The following is a 21,719-nucleotide window of genomic DNA, read 5'->3' on the forward strand; positions in this document are numbered from 1 at the left end:
ATGTTTTCACACTCAGAGCGTGAAAACACGTTCCAGAGAGGAGAAAACACAGTGTTTTAAAGACCCACTAACAATTTTAGCTCTGTTTCCCTGTGTCAGTCATCTCGAAGTTATTGAAAAAGAATCCAGAACTTGGCAATAGAAGAGAAAATGGGAGGAAAAACGTATCACTATGTAACTAGGTTTTTGTGAGCATTTCCATTTTATTTCATTAGAAGCTTGGTCCCATTCTGTAACAACTTCTGTTTTCTGCAGGTGGTCCCTCTGACCTCCCTTCCCTCTGGTATTTCTATGCAGTTTTCTTTGAGAGTGACTTACAGGAATCACTGGCCAGGATCATATTTAAATCACCAAGAATAATCGGTGTAATAAAATTCGTGACATTTTCTTCCATCACGCAAGAAATGTGCTCATCTGTTCCCATGGAAAACTTTCGAGAGGCTCTGAGGTAGCCACAGATGTGGGGGGGGGGGGAGGGGGTTGCTGGCTCATCAAACGTTTTCTGATTGAAACTCAGAGTCAAGTACAGTGTATTCCAGGATATAAGTTCATGTAAACAAGCGTGGATTTTTTTTTTTCCTCACTGATGTCTGCGGTCTCTGTATGTCCCCATAATTAAATCTAGCAGAGGAAAACAAGCTGGTACAGGCCTGTGTGAGTGGCTGTCAGCAATCTCTCAGTCCTCCACAGTGCAGGAACACTCGGATCCCCCTCAGCCCAAGGATTAATACCTTAGGCTGTGAGCGCATGCGCTCGGGAGCTTCACACGTTTCCATGGATACATGAATTTTAGTGCCAATGCACATTTACTATTGCTTTTCTAGTCACCAAGAGTCCTGTAAACACTTGTGCCTTAAGATTGTGTGTAGCAATGTGGGCTTTTATGGAGGACTGGTCGGAATTACCCTTTTCCTGCTGCTTGGGAGGATTTTCCCCTAGGCTCAAGTCTACCCTACCCTCTGTGGTATTCTTTCAATGATGTGCTTTTATTTATAAGGCCAATAAAAGACAAAAAAGGTTAGCTGCGTTGTCAGTATACCTTCTAAGTGGCATAGTTATAGTATATAAGTGTTAAAATTGATACGTTAGACAGCTTATTCTGTATTTTAAAATTGAAAGAGGTAGAGAGAAACAGGAACATAATGTACATATATATTTTTTTCTTTCTATAAATGATGAAACATAAGTGTTATTTTCAAGGATACCCTTAGGTTACTATATTGAGTAATTGTAGTTTTCTTACATATATTAAGCTTTTTATATTTTTGAAAACCATTCACAAATCTGTGAAGATGGCAGGCTAGGGTATGATTCCCCCATCCCATTGTCACATAAGCTGAGAAGGTCTGAGGAATGTGCTCCTGTCCCTATAGTTAGCAAGGCATATACCTGGGGTTAGAACTCAAGCCTTCCATTTTACCGTCCAGACCTTTCCCCTGGGCAGAATGCATGCTCCTCTATAGAAGGTGCACCCATGTCCTTTGCCACGTACTGACAGGTCTCTGTACCTCTGATTTGGATTTCATGAAATCATCTTGTTTGGTAGCCAACCCTTGACTACCCCTGAACTTGGCTCAGTTGGCCAATTTAACAAGCTTAGTCATTTCCCACCTACCTAGATCTAGGCAAGAAACAATCAGAAAGACACCAGAGCCTGAAAGTACTGTAGCCACTCAAAGAATCAGTAAAGGCACAGATGTCTAGTTCCAGCCATCAGGACCAAGAATGTACAATGTAGAGCGGGAATGAGAGCAATTTGCACGCTGAGCAGTCCTTCTCTAGACATCTGAAGTCAAGGGAAAAGCTTTTACTTTCCCAGAATCATTTGATGAGAGAGAAGCAGGGTTTGAACTATTTAAATGACTGTCTCAATTCACTTGGGCTGATGTAACCCCCAGTTTCCGCATACTCCCAGTTACTGTCTTTCTAAGGCTGCGAGGTCGTCACAAAGACCAATTGTCACATTAGCTCTTATTTACCTTGTATTTGTGCAAGTCTTTTATTTTGAGAAGATTTTTTTTTTTTTGGTATATGCCGTGCTTATTCATTTTACCTTGATTTTAGAGATATTTAGTTCACCCCAGCCTCTAGCTTTTTTGTTTTCTTGTATCAGTTTTGTTTTTAATGGACAGATGCTTAAGCATATTTGTGGAGTACACAGTACAGTTTTAATACATTATACATCATATAATAATCAATTGAGTGTCACCTCCTTCATTTATTTTTTGTGGGGGAAAACATTTAAAATCTTCTCTTCTAACTATTTAAATATATCCAAGATAACATTGTTAACCTGTTTATTGTTGTTGTTGTTGTTGTTATTATTATTATTATTATTATTATCATTATTTTTAATACAGAAGTAAGGCTGTAGAACTCTGCTATAGCTCAGGGGCAGCACGTGTACTGTGGCATAGATGAGCCTAGGATTAGGTCCAAGCACCACTAAATAAATAAGATTTTGATTTTGCTGTACAAGGGAAGAAGGACTCTGGATATAGGATGACTCTCAGCTAAGAAGGCTGGCCTCTGTTACACCCAGGAGACTCTAAGCTCAGAGATCCGTGTCTCAGGCCTCTCAGCAACAGCTGGAAACCGAGGAGCTAGCGGTGTGAATGAGAATATTTTTGTTAAGTATAAGAAGCACACACAAAAACTGTGTACATGTATGCCTGGTCGGGGGCCTCCATCTAATGCCACACATGTCTATTGGTTTTTGTCTCCATATGGTAAAAAGACAAAAAATGGCTCTTGTTTTCTCCCAGAGCTGTTGCTTGGGCATGAGCTTAATATTTATTTAATAAAAGATGTGACTAAATTGTGTCCCTTATTATTTCAAGGTTTCAAACCTTACAACCCAACTAGGCTGTGACTCTAACAGCAAAACCAAAACCACACCAAACCAAAGAAAGAAAGAAAAACAACACCTGGGCCAATCTGTTCTCTGCATAGCTTTTGAGACCCCAGGATAACTCTAGATATAGACCAACTTTGCCTTCCACTGTCTGGGACTCATCCTTTCTGAATGGAAATGGTGATTATGTGTTGTTCACCTAATGGGATTAATCCACGGAGTCTATGTAACGAGCAAAGGAATTTATTGGGGGTTAACTCACAACCGAGGGAGATTTATCCTAGGGTCCAGGAAAGCTGAGCTATGTTTCATGCTGATCTGCCTGTGGTCCAAAATCTCAGCATCCAAAAACGTGAGATAGCAAAGAGGAGCACATATGTGCATCCCAGGTCTTAAGGGTTCCCCAGTGGCCACCTTCCAGGGGCATGTACCTCAAGGTCATAGGCAGGTGTAACAGTTACCTGCTGCCTCACTAGGGGCGGTGCTTCAGGTCATGGCTCACACAGCCACCCACTTACATTCACCCATATAGTGCCTGGGAGTGACCAACTCTCTCCCATCTACAGAGGTGAAGGAAGAATTTTGTTTTGCACAAAAAGCTTTGTCTCTCCTGTAGATTCCGTTCGGTGGTAGAATTGCATTTGCTTTTGGCCAGATGCATTTTCTCCACACCTGGCAGGGATCTAGAACTGAAATTACAAGATTTATTTCATCTTAATTCTATTATGAGGCGTTTAGTCACAAATACCCCCAAAATGAAGCGGCAATTTATCATCTTGCCCTGACTGAGCAGCTCTCCTCCGCTGACATTCATGAATCCATAATGCCGAGAGGAGGCTGGATGATTAAGTGTCCGATTAGAGAAAACAGATTAACCTGGCAAACGTCATAAATTTAGCTCATAAGCAGGATGGCTTTATAAATGCTCACGCTAACTCTCCTGTATAAAATCATACACCACCTCCTTCTGTGATGACTCAATTGGAATGGCTGAGGAAAGATCCCAAAGGGCATATCTGATTCGATTCATAACTAAATATGCATTTAAAGGGAATCTGGGGGGCGGGGGGGGGGAACCAATAACTCACAAAGAGCACTCCCACTACCCCTCAAGGGCTCACAATTCTACAGCGCCACTTGACGTTTCCAAAACGTCTCTCCTGACCCAGAGCTGCAGATCCAGGAAAACTGATCCACAGTCCTCATCATGGAACCTCATCCGTTTATGAAAGCAGCTGCCTGCTTGGCATTTCTCCCATGTGACCCCAAAACACATCAAATCCAGCCGCTAAGTTATGCATGGGTGAGGGTGTGTTTGGGTTGAATTCCATGTATACCAGGACACAGATCTAGAGGACGACCAGCTTCAAACCAAGTCCTGTGCAGTTCTCCGAGAAAGCTCACCGAGTCTGCCCGTCCTTCCCTGGCTGGAGTTTCTGGGCACGCTGTTAAGCCAGGAGAAAGAGGATCTTCGCCATCCACAGCTCTATTTTTAACCTCAATGGCTGTTTTTCTGAAGTCTTGGCCTGCCTGGTCTGCCTGGTTTAAAAAGGCAGGAGTCAAGCTGAGTAAGGGACCTCTTCTGTCTAGATCCAGGACATCTTCAGGGCAGAGGAAGGGAGGGGACTCTGACTCTGGTCCTTAATGAAGGCCAGCTCCATCCCATTCCAAGCCAGGTAACTTCTCACTTGGGAAAGCAGCATCCGAGGTCTAGGGGATGGAGGATAGACCCCCTTTTGCCCTTTCTCCTTGTCTCTCCCCACACTGAAGTTGATTTTGGCGTGTGGGTAGGGTCATGGCTGCTCAGTGTGCCCTCGCTGGCCCTTGGCCTCTGGGTCAGTCTAAGTAGGACTGTTTTGTATGCATGCATGCAGGTGTGTGAGTTACGGGTTTTTTCTACAGCAACCCATCTTGCACTGGTCGTTGAATCAAAGACCTAGATGTTTCTTCAGGGTGCAGGCAGAGGAAACAAACCTTTGGCCCAGAAGGAATCCGTATCCACCTTGGACGTGGTATCCTGTGTATCCATAATGACTATACCCAAATATTTCTGCGCTGCGCACAAAGGTCATCCTTAAAACTGTTAACACCCAGCAGGGACAAAGCTTGATACCACAAAAGTTTGTCACAGGAAGGTCCTGGTTGCTGGGAGGATGAAACCAAGCAGGCACCGGGCTGGGGTTGAGCTGTGAGCAGGTTTGTGTGTCTGCTTCAGCTGGCTTGGAGGGCCCAGTGGTTGGCTGGCCAAGGTAGGGTCCCCACGCAGGCGAAGGGTGGAGGGAGCGACTAGCGGTGGTGGTGGAGCGGGTTGGGGATGGGGGCGTCGGCAGCCCTGAGCCCCAGAGTGTGCTGAGAATCTTCGGAGCCCGGGCCTACAGTGGGCACAGATGATCTGGGGGGGGGGGGTCTCCAGCCTGCGAGTGTGCACGGAGAATCTGGGGATCCCAGGCTTGGGGTGTGCCCAGGGTGGCGGGACGAGCGGGACGAAGAAGGGGTAGGGGAGCCTGGGACCCACCGTGCCGTGCAGGAGCCGCCCGGCTGGCGGGCGCGCGCCAGGAACCCGCGGAGGGAGCAGGGGTGGCGCGGCGCGCGGGCGCTGGCGTTGACGCTTCAGAGGGCCGCTGTGGCCTGGCCGGTGGCGGTGGCCTCAGAGTGGTGCGGATGGGGTAGCCCAGGGGCTGCTGGCGGCCCTGCTGCGAGGTCCGGGAGAGCCCGGCGAGAGCCCGGGGAGCCCGCCGCTGCCTCCCGGGCGACAACACCAGCCCGATTGAGCAGGGAGGTGCGTTGGGGGAGGGGAGGGAGGCTCTCTGGGCGCTAAGCAACCTTGTTTTGATCTGTCGGAAAGATCAAAGGTGAGAGAGCACCTGACTTCATCCAGCCGCCCCTCTTGTTATAAATGGGGAGCAGGGGGATGAAAGAGATCTGCTTCCAAGACGGGAAAACTGTCGAGAGGCAGATACGGGGAAACTCAGTCCGCTGGGCAGGGCCTACTTCTCAGCTCTGGTCTCACCGAACTGACTGCGAATAGGTGACAGTATTGTCTTAGATCTCGGAACCGTGGACGGTGGTGGTATTATCTTTGGCATTCGTTTAGTACTATGATTATGACTCAGATTCTGGAAAAACGTGAACAGGTCTCGAGTTCTTGGTGCCTTTGTTTGTTTAACATTTGCCGGGCAGGTATTTGTGCCACGCACTCTTCTAGAAACTGAGCCTTCTAGAGGTACACAAGACTCAGCCCTCTGCAGGGGAAAGCAGAGAAGGTCCCCAGACACCAGGTACAAACGCAAGTTCAGGAAGGGGACGGGCGAGGAAAAATAGAGAGGGCACCAGGGAAATTTCAGGAGGTGTCATTATGGCACATTGAGGGATGATAGGGGATGGGTAGTGGGGGCGTCAGAAGATGACCTCCTGCCTGGATCTGAAATAAAGCAAAGGAGGCTGAGATTAAGATGGAGGCAGTACTAGGGAGCCGAGGAAGATTCAAAGCCCAGTATGGCTCTGTTGTGTGTTAAAGGATGGTTTGGGATGGATTTGTCCCCAAATGAAACCTCTCAGGTGCAGGTTAAATCCTGGTTTAAGGATCCATGCTGCCCCAGGGTTGGAGTGGAAGGCAGTCTAGAAACAACACTTCACAGAAAACTCTCAGTGTAGCCCTGTTGTGGATGGAAATGGGTAACCATCCAGATGGAACTGGAAAACTCCTGGAGACTGGAAAGCCCGTGTTAGGTCGTGATGGCAGTTCACACTTCGGGTAACATTCTTGGAGGTAGTCAGTGTAAAGTTCTCCTGGGTGTCCATCCTTCAACACAGGCGGCCTCGTAGATACCTGAACAATACTCAAGGAACGCAGAACACTTACTTCTTTTGATGTGTCCCCAGATAGATCTGACATAGGGCAATAAACAACAGAACAGCCCGTTTTCGTAATTGAAAAAGAAACCCCTCGTACATGACTGAGTGCCCGCGTTCACGTCAGTCTGCATTGTATTCTCTCTGATCCTGTGCAGGTGAGCTGTTAGGTAAACCTTCATAGCCCTTTGCCCAAGGTCTGATTCTAGGAACTAATAGGTGGGTCTGGCATCACCTGGAAAGGCCTCCAGGCAGAAGAGAAATGGAGACGCCCTAGCAAGGCTCCACTGGTTCATAGATCTTCGCGCTTTCGTATCTTCTCCCTCTAATGGACCTCTGAGAAGCAGGAAAGAGGCCGTGATATATATATTTTTTTTAGCAGCATTTCCTCTGATTAATTATTAATTGTATTTAATGGTGTGAAAGGGCATGAAATTGGTGTAGGAAGACAGACTTGAAATTGAATTTCAGACTTGTCAACTCCTTGCCTGGGTGACTTCAAACCTGGCATGAACTCAACCAATCTCTCTAATCAGCTTGCAAAGTCGCCATTCCAACCTTTCACTGGCCATCATACAGCCACACCACCTCCCCCCCCCCCCATCGTTTCCTGAAACCCCAAGAACCACCATTCAGCCCCTCAGTTTCAAACTTGGTCATTTCAAGAACGTTATAGGCCGGAATTACAGAATACAACCTTCTGACGTTGTTCTTATGTTTTTATTTTTTTTATTTTTTCTGCTCAACAAAATTCTCTGGAGGTTAATTCAGGTTTTGTTGACAAGTATTAGTTGTACATATTAAAAATGTTATATTTCCATATATGTGTAAAGTGTACACTGGTAAAATTCAGCCACTCCCTCCAGGACCAGTCAATGATTTTACTTTCAAATTTACTTTTAAAGCTTCGGCATGAAAAAGAATATGCAGAACTTGCCTTTTTGTGTCTAGCTTATTTCATTTATTTGTTTTATTGGACTGTGTTTTTTGAAATTCCTCATGTATCCTGGATGATAGCCCTTCCTTGCCAAATGTATAGTTTACAAATACTTTCTCCCATTCCATAGGCTGTTTTTTCATGCCTTTGCACATTTAATTGATGATTTGGAAGGTTTTGGTTCTATGTAATCCCATTTGGTTATTTTTGTTGTTTCCTATGCTTTGGGAAGTCCCACCCAGAAAATCATTAGCCATGGCTATGTCTTGAAATGACTCTTGTGGTTTCTTCTATGACTTCTAGAATTTCTGGTCTGATATTCAGGTATTTGGCCCACCTTGATTTTGTTTTTAGATAAGCTTCCTGCACATGGATGTTCATATCTTACTCAAGATTTAGGAAAAGTTCTCAGCAATTATTTTATTGGACAGATTTTCTGCGCCTTTAATTCTAATCTTTTCTGGTATACCATCTGATATACCAGAGATGAGAGAGAGAGAGAGAGAGAGAGAGAGAGAGAGAGAGAGAGAGAGAGAGAGAGATGTATATACTCTTCAAATTCACATATTATTCCTTCCATAAGTTGTTGAGGCTTTCAAGGGTTATATATTTTATTTGATTCATTGACTTCCTCATTTCCAAGATTTCTGCCTGATTCTTTCTGCAGAATTTCCATTCACAGCCCACGCCGTCTGCCTAATTTCGTTTAGCTGTGAATCCGTGTTCTTGAGGACCTCATTGTGATTGTTTTGCAATCATCCTTTGAGATTTCATCCACTTCCATTTCTGAGGAATCTGTTGCTTAAGAATTACCGTGTTCTTTTGGAGATAGGCCGTTGCCCCCTTTCCACACGATCTGTGCTCGTACATTGAGACTTGCACAATGGCTGGGTCCGCTGTCTCTACCACTTTTAAGGGGGTAGCCTTGATAAATGGCTTTCTTCTAAAGACGTGTCTTGGAGTGTCAGCGGGTTCTGTGATGGAGACTTCGAGTCTAGCTGAGTATTGTAGTATCATTCCCCTATAACTCCCATGGCTATGGCATACGAGTTTGGGCCTGATACACAGTGTGGCAGCGTGTCAGACCCACTCTCTCTATGTGCTGTGAGAGTGGAGATGCTTCTGAAGTTCCGATGGGTGTAATGTTTACAGCAGAGGCCATGGCCTAGTCCCCGTAGATCTACTTCTACTATAATCTTGGTGCCCCATCAGATGCTGGTGTTTCCGTCCAGCTATTGGTATTCTGCTGCCGGTGAGGACCTTTACTTTCAGGAGCCAGGACTCTTAGAGTGGGACCCACTGCACTCCTATTGGGGTGCTCTTGCCCAGTCCTAGTAACATTAACATCAGAATGGACCAGATGGCAGCCACACACAAGTGGGGTAGAAGGAAGAACTCCAGTGTTTCTCTCTGCTGCTTCAATGACTGTCCCTGCCCGTGAGTGGGACCAGGCAGGGGCAGAGCTGAGCCACATTTCTCTCAGCAGGTTCTATTTGGCAGTGTATGCCTCAGGTAGGGCCTGGACTCATTGAGTTGTGCTGGGCCCTCCCATCAGGCCCCCGTGTGTTTGAGAATCATGGGCGTTCACGTCCCACCTTATTCATAACAGGCACATGAATACAGGTCTTGGGGAGAAGGGCCATGGGAACCACGTGATACCTCCCTTCAGTCCTGACCCTGTCCTCATCCACACATGGCTAACTCTACCCTGGGTCTCAGAGAGCAAGTGTGCTAGTCTCCTGGTGTTCAGAGGCAGCAGCACCTTCCAATCTCCTCTGGTCATAGCTCCCAACCCCTACAGAGCAGGGCATCCCGCAGGTTTAGCCACAGTCACCCTGCTGTGCTATGTTGGATTCAAGAGGCAGCTATCTGCCCGGCCAGTGCCAGGGAGTGGTTGTGTAATACGGGAGAAGGGAGCACGCAGAGATGCTTTGATTCTTGGAAACAGAGGCTGACTTCTCAAGATAGGTACTGGCTACCATACCCTGGGCCTTCCGTAGGGCCATGTGAAGACCCATTTCTAAAGCCAGGCTGCTATGCAGAGTTCAGGCTACTAATCTAAAGGGACTGCAAACTGGCTATCTGGTAGCTAGGATTATCAGCACCCACATGGATGGAGCCTCCTGGAACTCTCTCTTGGACCTCACTCCTCCAAAAGGATGAACCCCTAACTCATACTGTGGAGCTGGGGTGGCAGATGCTGGAGTGTTTTGCTTCTCTTACCATGGTGTCTGAATTTAACTAGATTTCAGCCTGTCATGAGGATTTCCAGTACTCTGTCATTACCATTGGCCTCTAAATGCATCTCTACATGGATTGCTCGGGTTGGTCTTTGTACAGGGGGAGTAATTATTGGTCATTTCCTTTTGACTTTTTTTTTTAAAAATAAGGGACTCTTATTTTTTAAAAAAAGTTTATTAATTTACTTTTTAAACTTAAGCCTCTGTGTATGCACCTATGTGAGTTTACAAGCCTGCGGAGACCAAAGGGCATCTGGTGCCCTGGAACCGGAGTTACAGTGAGCTGTCTGATGTATGTTCTAGGAAGGAAACCCAGGTCTTTTTCCAGAGCATTAAGTGCTCTTCACCACTCAGCCATTTCTCCAGCCCCACGGATTAAGCGTTTCTCTTCAGCCATCTTGAATCTTGAGAGAGCGCAGACGTTTGTTGCCGTTCCCCCATCGCAGGTCAGCTGAGCTGTTTGAAGTTATTAGGAATAAAGCCACTATAAACACTTGCATACCCGTTTTTGTTGAACATAAGTCTTCTTTGACTTGATTTCTTGAAGGTCAGTGCTTAAAGACACAATTGCTGGATCCTACCTTGGTAACGAGGTAAAAACGTAAAGACATTGACAAACTGTTTCTGGTGTGACTGTATTCATTTTGCACTGCCCCTAGCAGTGAACCAGTGAACCAATGGCTCCGCATCTTTGCCAGAGTCCGACATCACCCCTCTCTTCCATTTGAGCTGTGCTCAAGGGCCTGCAGTAATGTTCCACTGATTTACCTTTCCCTAATGGCTAAGGATGAACACGGCTTGTTGGACATCTGTGTGATTTCTGAAATATGAAAGGTGTCTTCATTCCTCCTGCTTATATTCTGGTTGAACTGTTTGCTTTTCCTCTGTTGAACTTTAAGACATTTACTTATTTGTTGTTCTTAATTCTGTGTGTGGAGAGGTGAGGATGGGTTTGTGCCCATGAATGCACTGTCCACAGAGGCCAGAAGGGGGCATCAGATCCCCTGGAGCTGGAATTACAGGCAGTTGCAAGCCATTTGGTGAGGACACTGGAAACTGAGCTCAGGCCTCTCCAAACAGCACTTGCTCTAAAACCATTGAGCCACCTCTCCAGTCCCATCCTGAGAGTTCTACATGTGCTCTTGATTCTGTCTTCACTTTTGTGCTATGAATATTTTTTTTAATTTTGAGGATGTCTAGTTTATTGAGTTTTCATTCTATGGATCATACTTTTGATAGTAAACATAAGTACTCTACCAACTTTTAACACCAAGGCTCCTCCCCCTTGCCTATTTTCCCAGAGAGAGAGAGAGAGAGACGTAGAACTTAAGTTGAAGTCTGTTGGAGGTGGTGGGATAGTTTCCCACTGGAGATAACTCAATTACTCGAGCACCAATTTTTGAAAATCTGTTGTAAGATAACAGATGATTCTCATTGGTTGAAATTATTTGCTGAGTTCACTTGTTTTTTTTTTTTTTTTTTTTTTAAATCTTAAGAAATCTTTGAACTTGGACCTGATGGTTGTTATTTAAGCTACACTGCTAGGTGTTCTGTGATGCCAGAAGCCAAGTTTAGGAAAGCGGTGGACTAGTATCTGAGGTTCCTTTTTGCACCAACTTGCTAGAATATGTAAGAGTCTGTCAGGGTGGAACTCACACTTCCCTCCCATGTTGTTAGCATGGAGGTTCTTCTCTTAGCTTCTGGGGGGTTATTTACATGGCATACTTGTTGTCCTACCATCTCTTTTCAATGAATTATGACAGGCTTTGTGTAGCTAATTCACTGACACTTTATACGATGGGTTTTGGACTGTATGTCAGAGACTGAAGAGCGTTAGGTATTAAAACGTTGCTGTGAAGTCACCCATTCCATAAAGTCATATGTCATGTCTCAGAGACAGAACAGGGACCAAGTCACATACAAACCATGGTCCAGTATCAAGCAAACAGCAACACTGTCTTATCACCCACCTGTGTAGCTCCTGCCGGTTTCCTCAGGGTGTTCATAACATTTGTAGCCCATTCCCAAGGAATGCTTTCCAGTTTTCTGAGATAAACAAGTCATTCTACTTGTTATATCTGTCTTTGTGGTTGTTGTTTGGTTTTTCAAGACAGGGTTTCTCTGTGTAGACCTGGCTGTCCTAGAACTCACTCTGTAGACCAGGCTAACTCAGAGATCCACATGTCTGTCTTCTACATGAGGCAGTTGAGGCTCTGTCTGAGTGACTGCCAAGTAGTAGAACCAGCAAGTGGCAAGTAGAATCCAGGGAGTTTTATCAAAAAGTTGGAGTTGAAAAGACAGCTTTTTATCTGTAGAATGGGCTCATAACATAATACACTCAAATAGAAATGAAGGTTTTTCAGTTAAATAGAGTTAATTGAGATAATGTTTTTGAAAAACTTGTTACATTTCCACGTATTCCCTGTTCAAATGGTGGCTATTAATAAAACTTGGCTAGAACAGGCTTTGACTTCGGCGGGCTGTTGGGGGCTTGCTGATTTCTTCTCATGGAAAGTATGTTTATCTGCATCAGTAGGGACAAAATTGTGAACTTTTATATTCAGTAAGACTAAAACATGTTTGAGAGGATGGCTAGACTTAATGCTTCTATAGAATTGCATTAGTAGTTATTTTTCAACAGATGGATTATTACATCTGGCTGTGTTTCTGTGACAACGTGGTGAGTGAAGATATTAACCCACAGCACACAAATATTCAGGGAAGCACCCTTCCAATATTAATTGTTGTTGGAAAAAAAAAAACCCAGACTTCTAGAGTACCAAGAAAGACAGAGACATAAGACAGACAGACAGGAAAAGAGGGAGGGAAGAAGAGAGGAAGGAAGGAAGGAAGGAAGGAAGGAAGGAAGGAGGGAGGGAGGGAGGGAGGGAGGGAGGGAGGGAGGGAGGGAAGGAAGGAAGGAAGGAAGGAAGGAAGGAAGGAAGGAAGGAAGGAAGGAAGGAAGGAAGGAAAGAAGGAAAGAAGGAAGGAAGGAAGGAAGGAAGGAAGGAAGGAAGGAAGGAAGGAAGGAAGGAAGGAAGGAAGGGTGTATCCCTAAGTCCTTAGCCTGTGCTATTACGATCATAATGTAGGTGAGTTTGAAGTTTCTAGCACTCGTATTTCATTGGTGGGGAGTCTGCCAAGTTGCAGGAGGGTGAGATGGTGAGGAGCAGCCCTGTCAAGTAGAGACTAAGCATGCACATGGCATTTATTCTCCCTTTGATTGTGGACAGATGCACACCACTTCCTCTTGCTGACTTATTCTAGTCCTGTGACGACACAGAAAGTGTAACCTCTACAAAAACCAGCTGTCAGAAACATATGCGCCTTCTAAAGGGCATTGATTTAGAAGGAGAAAATGCTGCCACCTTGGAAGTTTCAGGCCAAGGTTCATCACTGCAGTGAGCTTCCCCACCTTGCAAATTGTCTGCTTCTGAGGCGGACCACCTTGCGGTGTTTCTGGAATCACAAGTGAAGCAGTCAGGGATGGGGTGGGGCAGGTTGTCATGGTTACAGTGACAGAAGACACCTGAGACGTAGCGAGTGGAAGCCAGAGCTAAAGATGCTACAGTACAGAGCACACTCGGAACTCGGAAGAAATGTTCCAGAGCCTGCATTGCACCTGAATGTCTGGCTTGATAGCCATCTGGCTTGTAACTTGTCCCTGCTTAAAATAAAATGGCAGAGTGAGTTTTGTGGTACAAGATATTTCTTACATGTTGTAATGTTCACAGTGTTCAGCATCCACCCACACACCTTTGCTTCTTAGTTGTACCGTGCAGCACAGAGCCTGAAAGAATTCTAATCTTACACTCTTGACCCCCGACTTCTTCACACTGGATGCAAGAGCAGTAATTCTTAGCACATTTGCATAATAAAACAAACATACCTTTGCCTTCCCTTTATGGCTCCTTCCTGTTCCAAACAAGACGTATTTTAATACTTAATACTACCGAAATTTGAAGTACAGGGAAGTTCTACAAACTATGGATTCTGGATTTAAAGAACAGTCCTGTAAGGAAACATTGCTGTAGAGAACTATGCAAGAGCTAGCAAGTACAGAATCATCCAAAGAAAACACACTGTAAGTCTGAGTCATCTTACCGGGGAAGGTCATCTAAGTAATTTCTGCGCCCCTCTGCTAAAGTGAAAGCCTCCCTTGGACTCTCCTTCTGTGAGTTGTACCTGTGAGACCATCTCTGTACCTGTTGTTGCAGATGGCGTTTCGGGACTGCTTCAGTCTGGCGTATCCTCACAACCCTCGCCCAGCAGACTTGATTGAAGTCTTCCGTCCTGGCTACCAGCACTGGGCACTGTACTTGGGTGATGGCTATGTTATCAACATTGCCCCTGTAGGTAAGATTTGTTCCCGGGGGCTCCTGGGAGCTTTATAGTTGATTTGAAATTAGAAGGGATCATGGACAAAACCATAAAGCAGATAAAGTATGAAAAATAATCCCAAGTAATTTAGAAAATGATCTTCAAAGATCAAAGCATCATTTAAAAGATTCCACAGACTAGACATTAAATTAAAAAAAACAAAACTCTATATTTAAAAAAAAAACACTAATTACAAACAAATGACTAGCTGAGGAAGATATTGGCCCCAAACATGACTAAGTTCCATGTTCTTATGTCTCACACGAGTGGGTGGTTTTAATTAATTCAGCAGCTATTAATAGGTTGTGCAGTATGTGCTGAATGCTAGTCCAGGCACCGGGGCTACACAGCGATCCAGACAGCTCCATGGTGGTGCCCACATTTTCGCAGACAGAGGGAGAGAACAAGAGGAAATTATAGACCTGTTAGGAAGGATGTGGAAAAATAAGCGAAGACGGTGGTGGTTTGGGATGTGCTGAATATAGGCAGACAGGAGGGCGGAGGGGGGTGGGGATGGGGGTGCTGTAGTGAGGGAACTTCTACAAGGAAGCAGCAACCAGCAATGGAAGTGGAGCTTCAAAGACTTGAGGAAACTAGTTCCTGGGGGGGGGGGGGGCGCGGGCGGCGTACCTGGAGGATGGGTGCCTCAGAGGAGAGAAAGCGAATGCGCCACAGTCGGGGGAAGTTTGACAACAGTTGACAAAAGAATAGAGCAGACATTTCAGCTTTGTAGTCACCTGCACGTTATGGGTGAAGACACTGACCGATGGTTTCATGCCTGTCTCCTTAGCAAAGGATACAGTGAGAGCCGTCAGCAGAGGCGGAGACAGTGAGATGAATACCAGTCTATCAGTGGAAATAGAGACTGATCGTGCCATTCACAAAAACAGGAGTCTGAGAAGATTTCTTAAGCTCTGCATCTCATTTTGCTTACAGGAGTCTAGGGAAACATTCAGACACGGGGACCAATTTCATTTCCAGTGGTTTAAAAATGAGACGGTCGCTGCGTTTTCAGTGGGAGGGGGCTGGTTAAGCACATTGCGATTCAGCCGCTGGGTGTTAGGTATCTGCGCTTGTTAGAATTCTCTGGTTGCATGAAACGGAAATAAAGCTGGCGCTCGCTTAAGCAAACCACCAAAAGACGAGTCCATGGCTTCATGGGAGGAGACTTCAGGAAGGGTGGGGCTGACCTCGGAAGTTCCCGGGCCTAGGAAGGTCATTGCATGAGGGCCTTCAGACTCAGGTGTCGCATCCCTCTTTCTGGGTGGCGGCGTCATCCTCCTGGCTTTGTTCCCAAACCAAGACTCTCGTTCTTAGAGTTGTATGACTCAACAGGAAAGAGCTAATCTGTTCTCTGTTTGTTGGAGTCTAGAAATCATGGAGAAGGACTCTTAATTGGCCCGTTGTGAGCCACAACCCCCTTTCTGGAGAATGAGATGTAATACAGTGATCAGCTCTGACAGGCATTTGGGGGAAGAAACAGGCAGTGGTGGAATGGATGCTAAAGCCACTATAACAGCCATTAAAAGGCGTATTTTGGGACATGCTTGACTATTTAGGAGATGGTCTTAACGTAATATTTAAAAAGTTCTAATTAAAGTGCAATATGTGATGTAACACCACACTTAAGCAGTACTATATTCATCAGTATACACAACATCTGTTCCTGTACCTGTCTAGTTACAAGAACCTGATGGCCTTGCACAGCATGTAGGCACATGTAGAGAGAGACCAGTTCCCCCCACACACTAGGCCAACCCACGAGGCGTCATCTGTTAGCCTCTGGTGCTGACATGACAGGACTGGACACCATGGTTCCTGGCCATCGAGGCAATGATTACCAAGAGAGGTATCTCAGAGAAAGAGAAGAAACAGAGAGGATTGTCCAGACAAGTAAGACATAGCATGGGGCCCCATCTGTGCGTAGTGTCTACTGGTAAAGTTAGCTTCAGGTTTAGAAGGTTAGTTTGCTGGCCAGAGGAGATGACGGAAGAAAAGCCGGAGTTTAGCTGGTTCCTCACAGGACTGTGCAAGCGTCGCAGCGGGAAATCTGGACTCACATTAAAACCTGGGGAAGAGCCAGTGTATAAAGAAGTGAGAGGTACAGTTAGGTGGATCAGCAGACAAAGAATCAAAACACACTGCTCGTAACCCCTAAGAGTCAGAAGGTTTCAGATGCTGAGAAAAAACAATAGAAAAATTGGGCAATGATCTTATCCATACCTTGCTAGAACTGTGTGCAAAGATATCTCATAATAATGCCAGTCGCTAGAGAGCTTGCTCCCCAAGGACAGGCAGAGAATTTCGTGCGACTTGTATTCTTACTCGTAGAGTGTTGTAATCGATGACACAGAATACGTGGATAAGATCAAACTCTTTTGGTTTCTCCCGTGAGGAGCAGGGGTCAGTCTAAGGTCCCCAGCATCTCCAGCCTTCCTCGATGACACCCGTACTCTGTGGACTGGATCACTAAGCCCCGCTAACCAACATTCCCCTCACAGATGGTATTGCTTCAGCGCTTTCAAGTGCCAAGTCTGTGTTCAGCACGAAGGCCTTGGTGAAAATGCAGCTTCTGAAGGATGTTGTGGGAGAAGACAAGTACAGAGTCAACAACAAGTACGACACGACCTACCCGCCTCTCCCCGTGGAGGAAGTGATACTGCGGTCTGAGTTCGTGATCGGGCAGGAGGTGGCCTACGACTTACTGGTCAACAACTGTGAGCATTTTGTGACCTTGCTCCGCTATGGAGAAGGAGTGTCAGATCAGGTGAGGTTTTTGTTTGTTTGTTTGGTTTGGTTTGGTTCTTTGTTTTGTTTTGTTTTGTTTTGTTTTGTTTTGTTTTGTTTTGTTTTGTTTTTCAGGAGGCATGGGAAGCTGGTGTGGAGAAAATCCTACCTGTTATGATAAAGCTTTTAGGCTTCCCCCAAAAGGCAAACAATAAGAAAATGTGGAAAGACTGAAGGGCAGAGAAAGACACTGCTAAGAATGCAGAAAGTTAGTGAACGGACTGAAACTTGGACAGCTTGAAATTTGGGCTAGAAGGGACTCAAAGCAGAATCAAGTCCATAGCTTCCTCTCAGTCTTATCGACTCCATTTAGGCACAGTTTTCTCCATTACACCCCCATAGAGCAATCTCAAATCGTCAACGCCATGTACTGAAAATAATGTAGCAAAAGGGAAGATGAATAGGAGGGGTTAATTTGTAGATTCTTCTCCAGTAGGGAATAGCGGCCACCCAATGCCGTGCCTTGATGGCTTGGTAAATGTTTCCTGTTTCCTTACAATACTAGTTTTCAATGAATGGTTATGATTTTAAGTAGCTGTTTGATTCCTCGAGCTTCTAAATGACTTCTAGGACATTAACTGACTCCAGCGTAACTTGCAGCCTCGTAGATTTCCAGCACTATTTTGTAGTATCATAGCGGATTCCCGACAAAGTGAACCTTTGCCTCCCTCGCCTCTACTAGGCCTGTCCTGGGCTCAGTGGGAGTCCATCTCTGCGGACTTGTCCCAAGGATCCTTAGGGTGACGCAAGAGAGTGAGTGAATAAAACTGTGAGAAGGGAGGCCCTCTTTGTCCAACATACATACAAACATGTTACTTTTTAAACTTAAATGGCCCAAAGGGTTTAAAAAACTATTAACCTCCAGTAAGTTGCTTCTTTAAAAGGAGACTGCCACTCAGACAACAATACCCAAACGTGAACATATTTTAATAATCCAAACTTACTCAAGGCTTCCTGTTCCTTCTAAAGATGGGAATAGCTATCAAACAACCTTCTACGAAGTGAGGTTCCTTTCTTCTCAGAACTGAGTTCAGACAAGTGGGAGACAGAACACGAGGAAAAGATATGTGTATTTTCTTTAGGAAATTGGCCATGTGTTCCCATCAGGAAGTACATTAACAGTGGATGTTCATTCAGATAATAATATGTATGTTTTTTAAGCCACAAGCCAGAGGCCACACACAAATTCCTCTTTGTCTTTGTGTTGAGAACTAGTGCTGTTGTTAGGAAATAGGTTCCATCTGCTTCATTGGTAATTACCCAGCTAAGTGGCACATTATTTACCCCAATAAAGAGCATGTGTTATGCTTGGGATGTATAGTGTCCCACGGAAGGCTTGCCTGGCGTATTCCTCAGGTGTTGGCTGTTGGTGAGACATAACCAGATTACGGGGTCTTTGGTAATGATTAATTTGTTCACCACATCAGCAAATAATATTGATTCATATAATTTCTGCAACTGGGGCAGGGCCGTGGTCAAAGAAAACAAATTTCTCTTATACCAAATAAATCAATTCCAAGATCTACTCTGTAACATAGTATCTATGGCTGAAAAGCCTGTGCTTTTATTAGAAATATATTTTTTATATATTTATTTCTTCCAAGAAGGTAGCTCTTAGGGCTAAATGCCCTTATAGCAACAATAAAGCCAAAAAAAAAAAAAAAGGATAAATCTACTAACTAACCAACTAAAAATCCAAACCAAAACAACAGAATCAAGGAAGATGGTTGTCAGAAACCTGTGGAGGTGATAGGTAACTGTGGAGCACTGATTATGATGACATTTTTTTTTTTTTTTTGGTTTTTCGAGACAGGGTTTCTCTGTGTAGCTTTGCGCCTTTCCTGGAGCTCACTTGGTAGCCCAGGCTGGCCTCGAACTCACAGAGATCCGCCTGGCTCTGCCTCCCGAGTGCTGGGATTAAAGGCGTGCGCCACCACCGCCCTGCTTTTTTTTTTTTTTTTTTTTTTTGTACTCAGTTTTGTACACAGTTTTGTGCGCATTTATCTCCCTTGATATGCTACATGGTTACCTTTTGATATTTTTGGCAAAAAATTTAAGTAGTGATGCTGAATTATAAATAAAATAAGCACAAGACAACCAAATACATGAAAGTAAAATAGCAGAAGAAAGCAGGATTGTTCAGGCAGACCAGGTTGTTCACATGACTCTTTTCTCCACCAATTGGGGACTGGCCAGAGGCAAAGCTGTGCTTTCATTCTGTTTTAAGGACCAGGAGCATCTTAGGGGAGGAAAGAGTTAGTTTATAGATGCAGTCCACCACTGAGGGATGTCAGAGCAGGAAATCAAGCAGGTACTTTGAGGCAGTCCTGCACTCTCTTGGATACAACATTATCTCCAATCAAGGAAATTACTTCACATCAAAGCAGTACAGCAAGGGGAAACTACTTGATTCCTGGCTCGTGGGCTGGCGTATACCTGGCTGGCTTTCTTAGGCAGCCCAGGACCACCTGCTCAGGGAATGGGCCCACCCACAGTCGACTGGGCCCGGCTTCATCAAGACCGCACAGACAAGCTCACAGGCCATTCCAGTCTGGGGAATATCTCAGTTTGTTCTCCCCTCTCGGGTGACTCTAAGCCGTGTCAAGCGGGTAGTTAAAGCTGACTAGAAAAGACAAGGAGTCGCAGTTGTGGGTCTGGTCCCTTCTGACTCCGGGCAGAACAAAGCGAGCCCAGCTGTCACTGCATGGAGCCTGCACAGCCCTCTGTCCTGCCACTTTCCTGCAACAGGGAAGCGTCAGTGAGGGAGACAGCACAGAGCTTCAGAAATATGTAAGTGGAGGCTCCATGGGAAAAAAAACAAAACAAAAAAACCTAGGAAGAGGGAGCTCTCCACAGTGAGCTTGGCCAGGTTTCCAGATGCTAGACCAGTCCCCAGACATTTGAGGAAAAGGTTTTGCTTCCTCTGAAAGCCTTGACTCTTGAGTGCTGGAGACTAACGTGTTGTCTCCAAAGCATCCTACTATGACCTTTCAGTCATAAAACTGCACTCAAACCCATGAGGATGCAAGGCAAATATTAGCCGAGTGCCATGGAAACCATGAATATTCATTAGCTGCCCTCACCACGATGATGATTAATACTCTAATGGCCATGAACATCTGAACTCTTTTATAGACAATTGAGTTTGAGAATGGCTTATTCTGCCTGTATGAAAACCAATTCTGTCTACGTAAAAAACCATGGTAATTGACTAATATTGACTCGTAGTTTCCTGTGATAAAATACTGTCCAAAAGCACAACTTAAGGATTAATTTTAGGGTTAAGGTTGGGGCTAAGAAATGGTTTGTTTCGGCTTACAGGAGACATTTCATCATCACAAGAAGCTAGGGCAGGAACTCACGCAGGTGTCAAACCGGAAGCTACAGAGGAATGCTGCTTGCTGGCTTACTCTCCATGGCTCGCTCACCTTGCTTTATTTTACAGTCCAGGGCTTCCTGCCCAAAGTTGGCACTGCCCATGGTCAACTGAGCACTCCCACATCCATCGTCAATGGAGACGGTGTTGCCCCCCCCCCCATGCCCACAGGCCAATCTGATGGAGGCAATTCCTCTACTGACATCCCCTCCCCGCAGGTGACTCTAGTCTGTGTCAGCTTGACACAGACTGGCCAGCACATATCTAGCAAATAAGAGTTTATAGTTATTTAGCTCCGATCACACTCCTGGACTATTTGAGTAATAGGCATCCTTTAGTTAGACACACACACACACACACACACACACACACACACACACACACACACACACCTACTGACCTTACTCGTGTACAAATCAAACTGTATAGAGGCTGCTGGAGGGAGAACATGCATCTGTGAAGCTCTGACTTACATCTAAACATCTTGGTGGTATGATTTTGGGCAAAAGAACCATTTACTCACAGCCTACCAAGTTTTGCAGAAGAGCACATTGTTCTCTCTCTCTCTCTCTCTCTCTCTCTCTCTCTCTCTCTCTCTCTCTCTCTCTCTCTCTCTCTCTCTCTCACCAGAGGATTATGAGGAGCAACCAGGACCTATGTTTATGATGACTGTCAAGAATAGAAAACTACGTGTTTTGTATAATTATAAAAAATAAATAAATTATATCTTTTGCATAATTATAAAAAAAAATTGTAGCTGGTGTGGTGGCGCACACCTTTAATCCCAGACCTTGGGAGGCAGAGACAGACTGATCTCTGTGAGTTCGAAGTCAGCCTCATCTACAGAGTGAATTCCAGGACAGCCAGAGATATGCACAGAGAAACCCTGTCTCTCTTTATATATATCTTATTTTACCTTGGCACTGGACTTTAAATACATTCATTATAATAGATCTTTGGTTTAGGAAAGAAACCAAAGCTTCACGTGAACACTAACATCTTTAGAATAAGATTTTTTTGTTTCTTTGTTTCTTGGTTCCTTTTAGGCCAACCGAGCAGTAAGCACCATTGGGTTTGTGGCGGCCGCTATCGATATCTTCACGTTCCTCGGCTTGTTCCCAAAGAGACAAAGAACAAAATATTAGCAGCTTATTGAAGAGATTGAAATTGAAGGAATCTGCGAGGAGACAGAAATTCTGGGGTGAATACTTATTTTGAACGCATCATTATTTCTCCCGGTCCCCATGATGGATGGCAGACTCTGTAATAAATTGCTTGCTGATTTTAATCTTA

General features: G+C 45.0%; 1 protein-coding gene across 5 annotated transcripts; it reads left to right on the top strand.

Moving 5' to 3' along the window:
- Positions 1-4,391: 4,391 nt before the first annotated feature.
- Plaat1 (phospholipase A and acyltransferase 1) lies at positions 4,392-21,719 on the top strand. Of its 5 annotated transcripts, none has more exons than XM_006974467.4 (4): positions 4,392-4,530; positions 14,101-14,239; positions 16,765-17,030; positions 21,473-21,719. In XM_006974467.4, the coding sequence occupies exons 2-4, from the start codon at positions 14,101-14,103 to the stop codon at positions 21,569-21,571; spliced, it is 504 nt and encodes a 167-aa protein (XP_006974529.1). In that variant the 5' UTR covers positions 4,392-4,530; the 3' UTR covers positions 21,572-21,719. The 5 variants fall into 5 exon arrangements, with proteins under 5 accessions (XP_006974529.1, XP_015848785.1, XP_006974530.1 ...); XM_015993299.3 differs by lacking the exon at positions 4,392-4,530 and adding an exon at positions 5,032-5,103; XM_006974468.4 differs by lacking the exon at positions 4,392-4,530 and adding an exon at positions 5,424-5,633.

This window comes from Peromyscus maniculatus, chromosome 12 (genome assembly GCF_049852395.1).
Source record: "Peromyscus maniculatus bairdii isolate BWxNUB_F1_BW_parent chromosome 12, HU_Pman_BW_mat_3.1, whole genome shotgun sequence".
NCBI classification, from domain to species: Eukaryota; Metazoa; Chordata; class Mammalia; order Rodentia; family Cricetidae; genus Peromyscus; species Peromyscus maniculatus.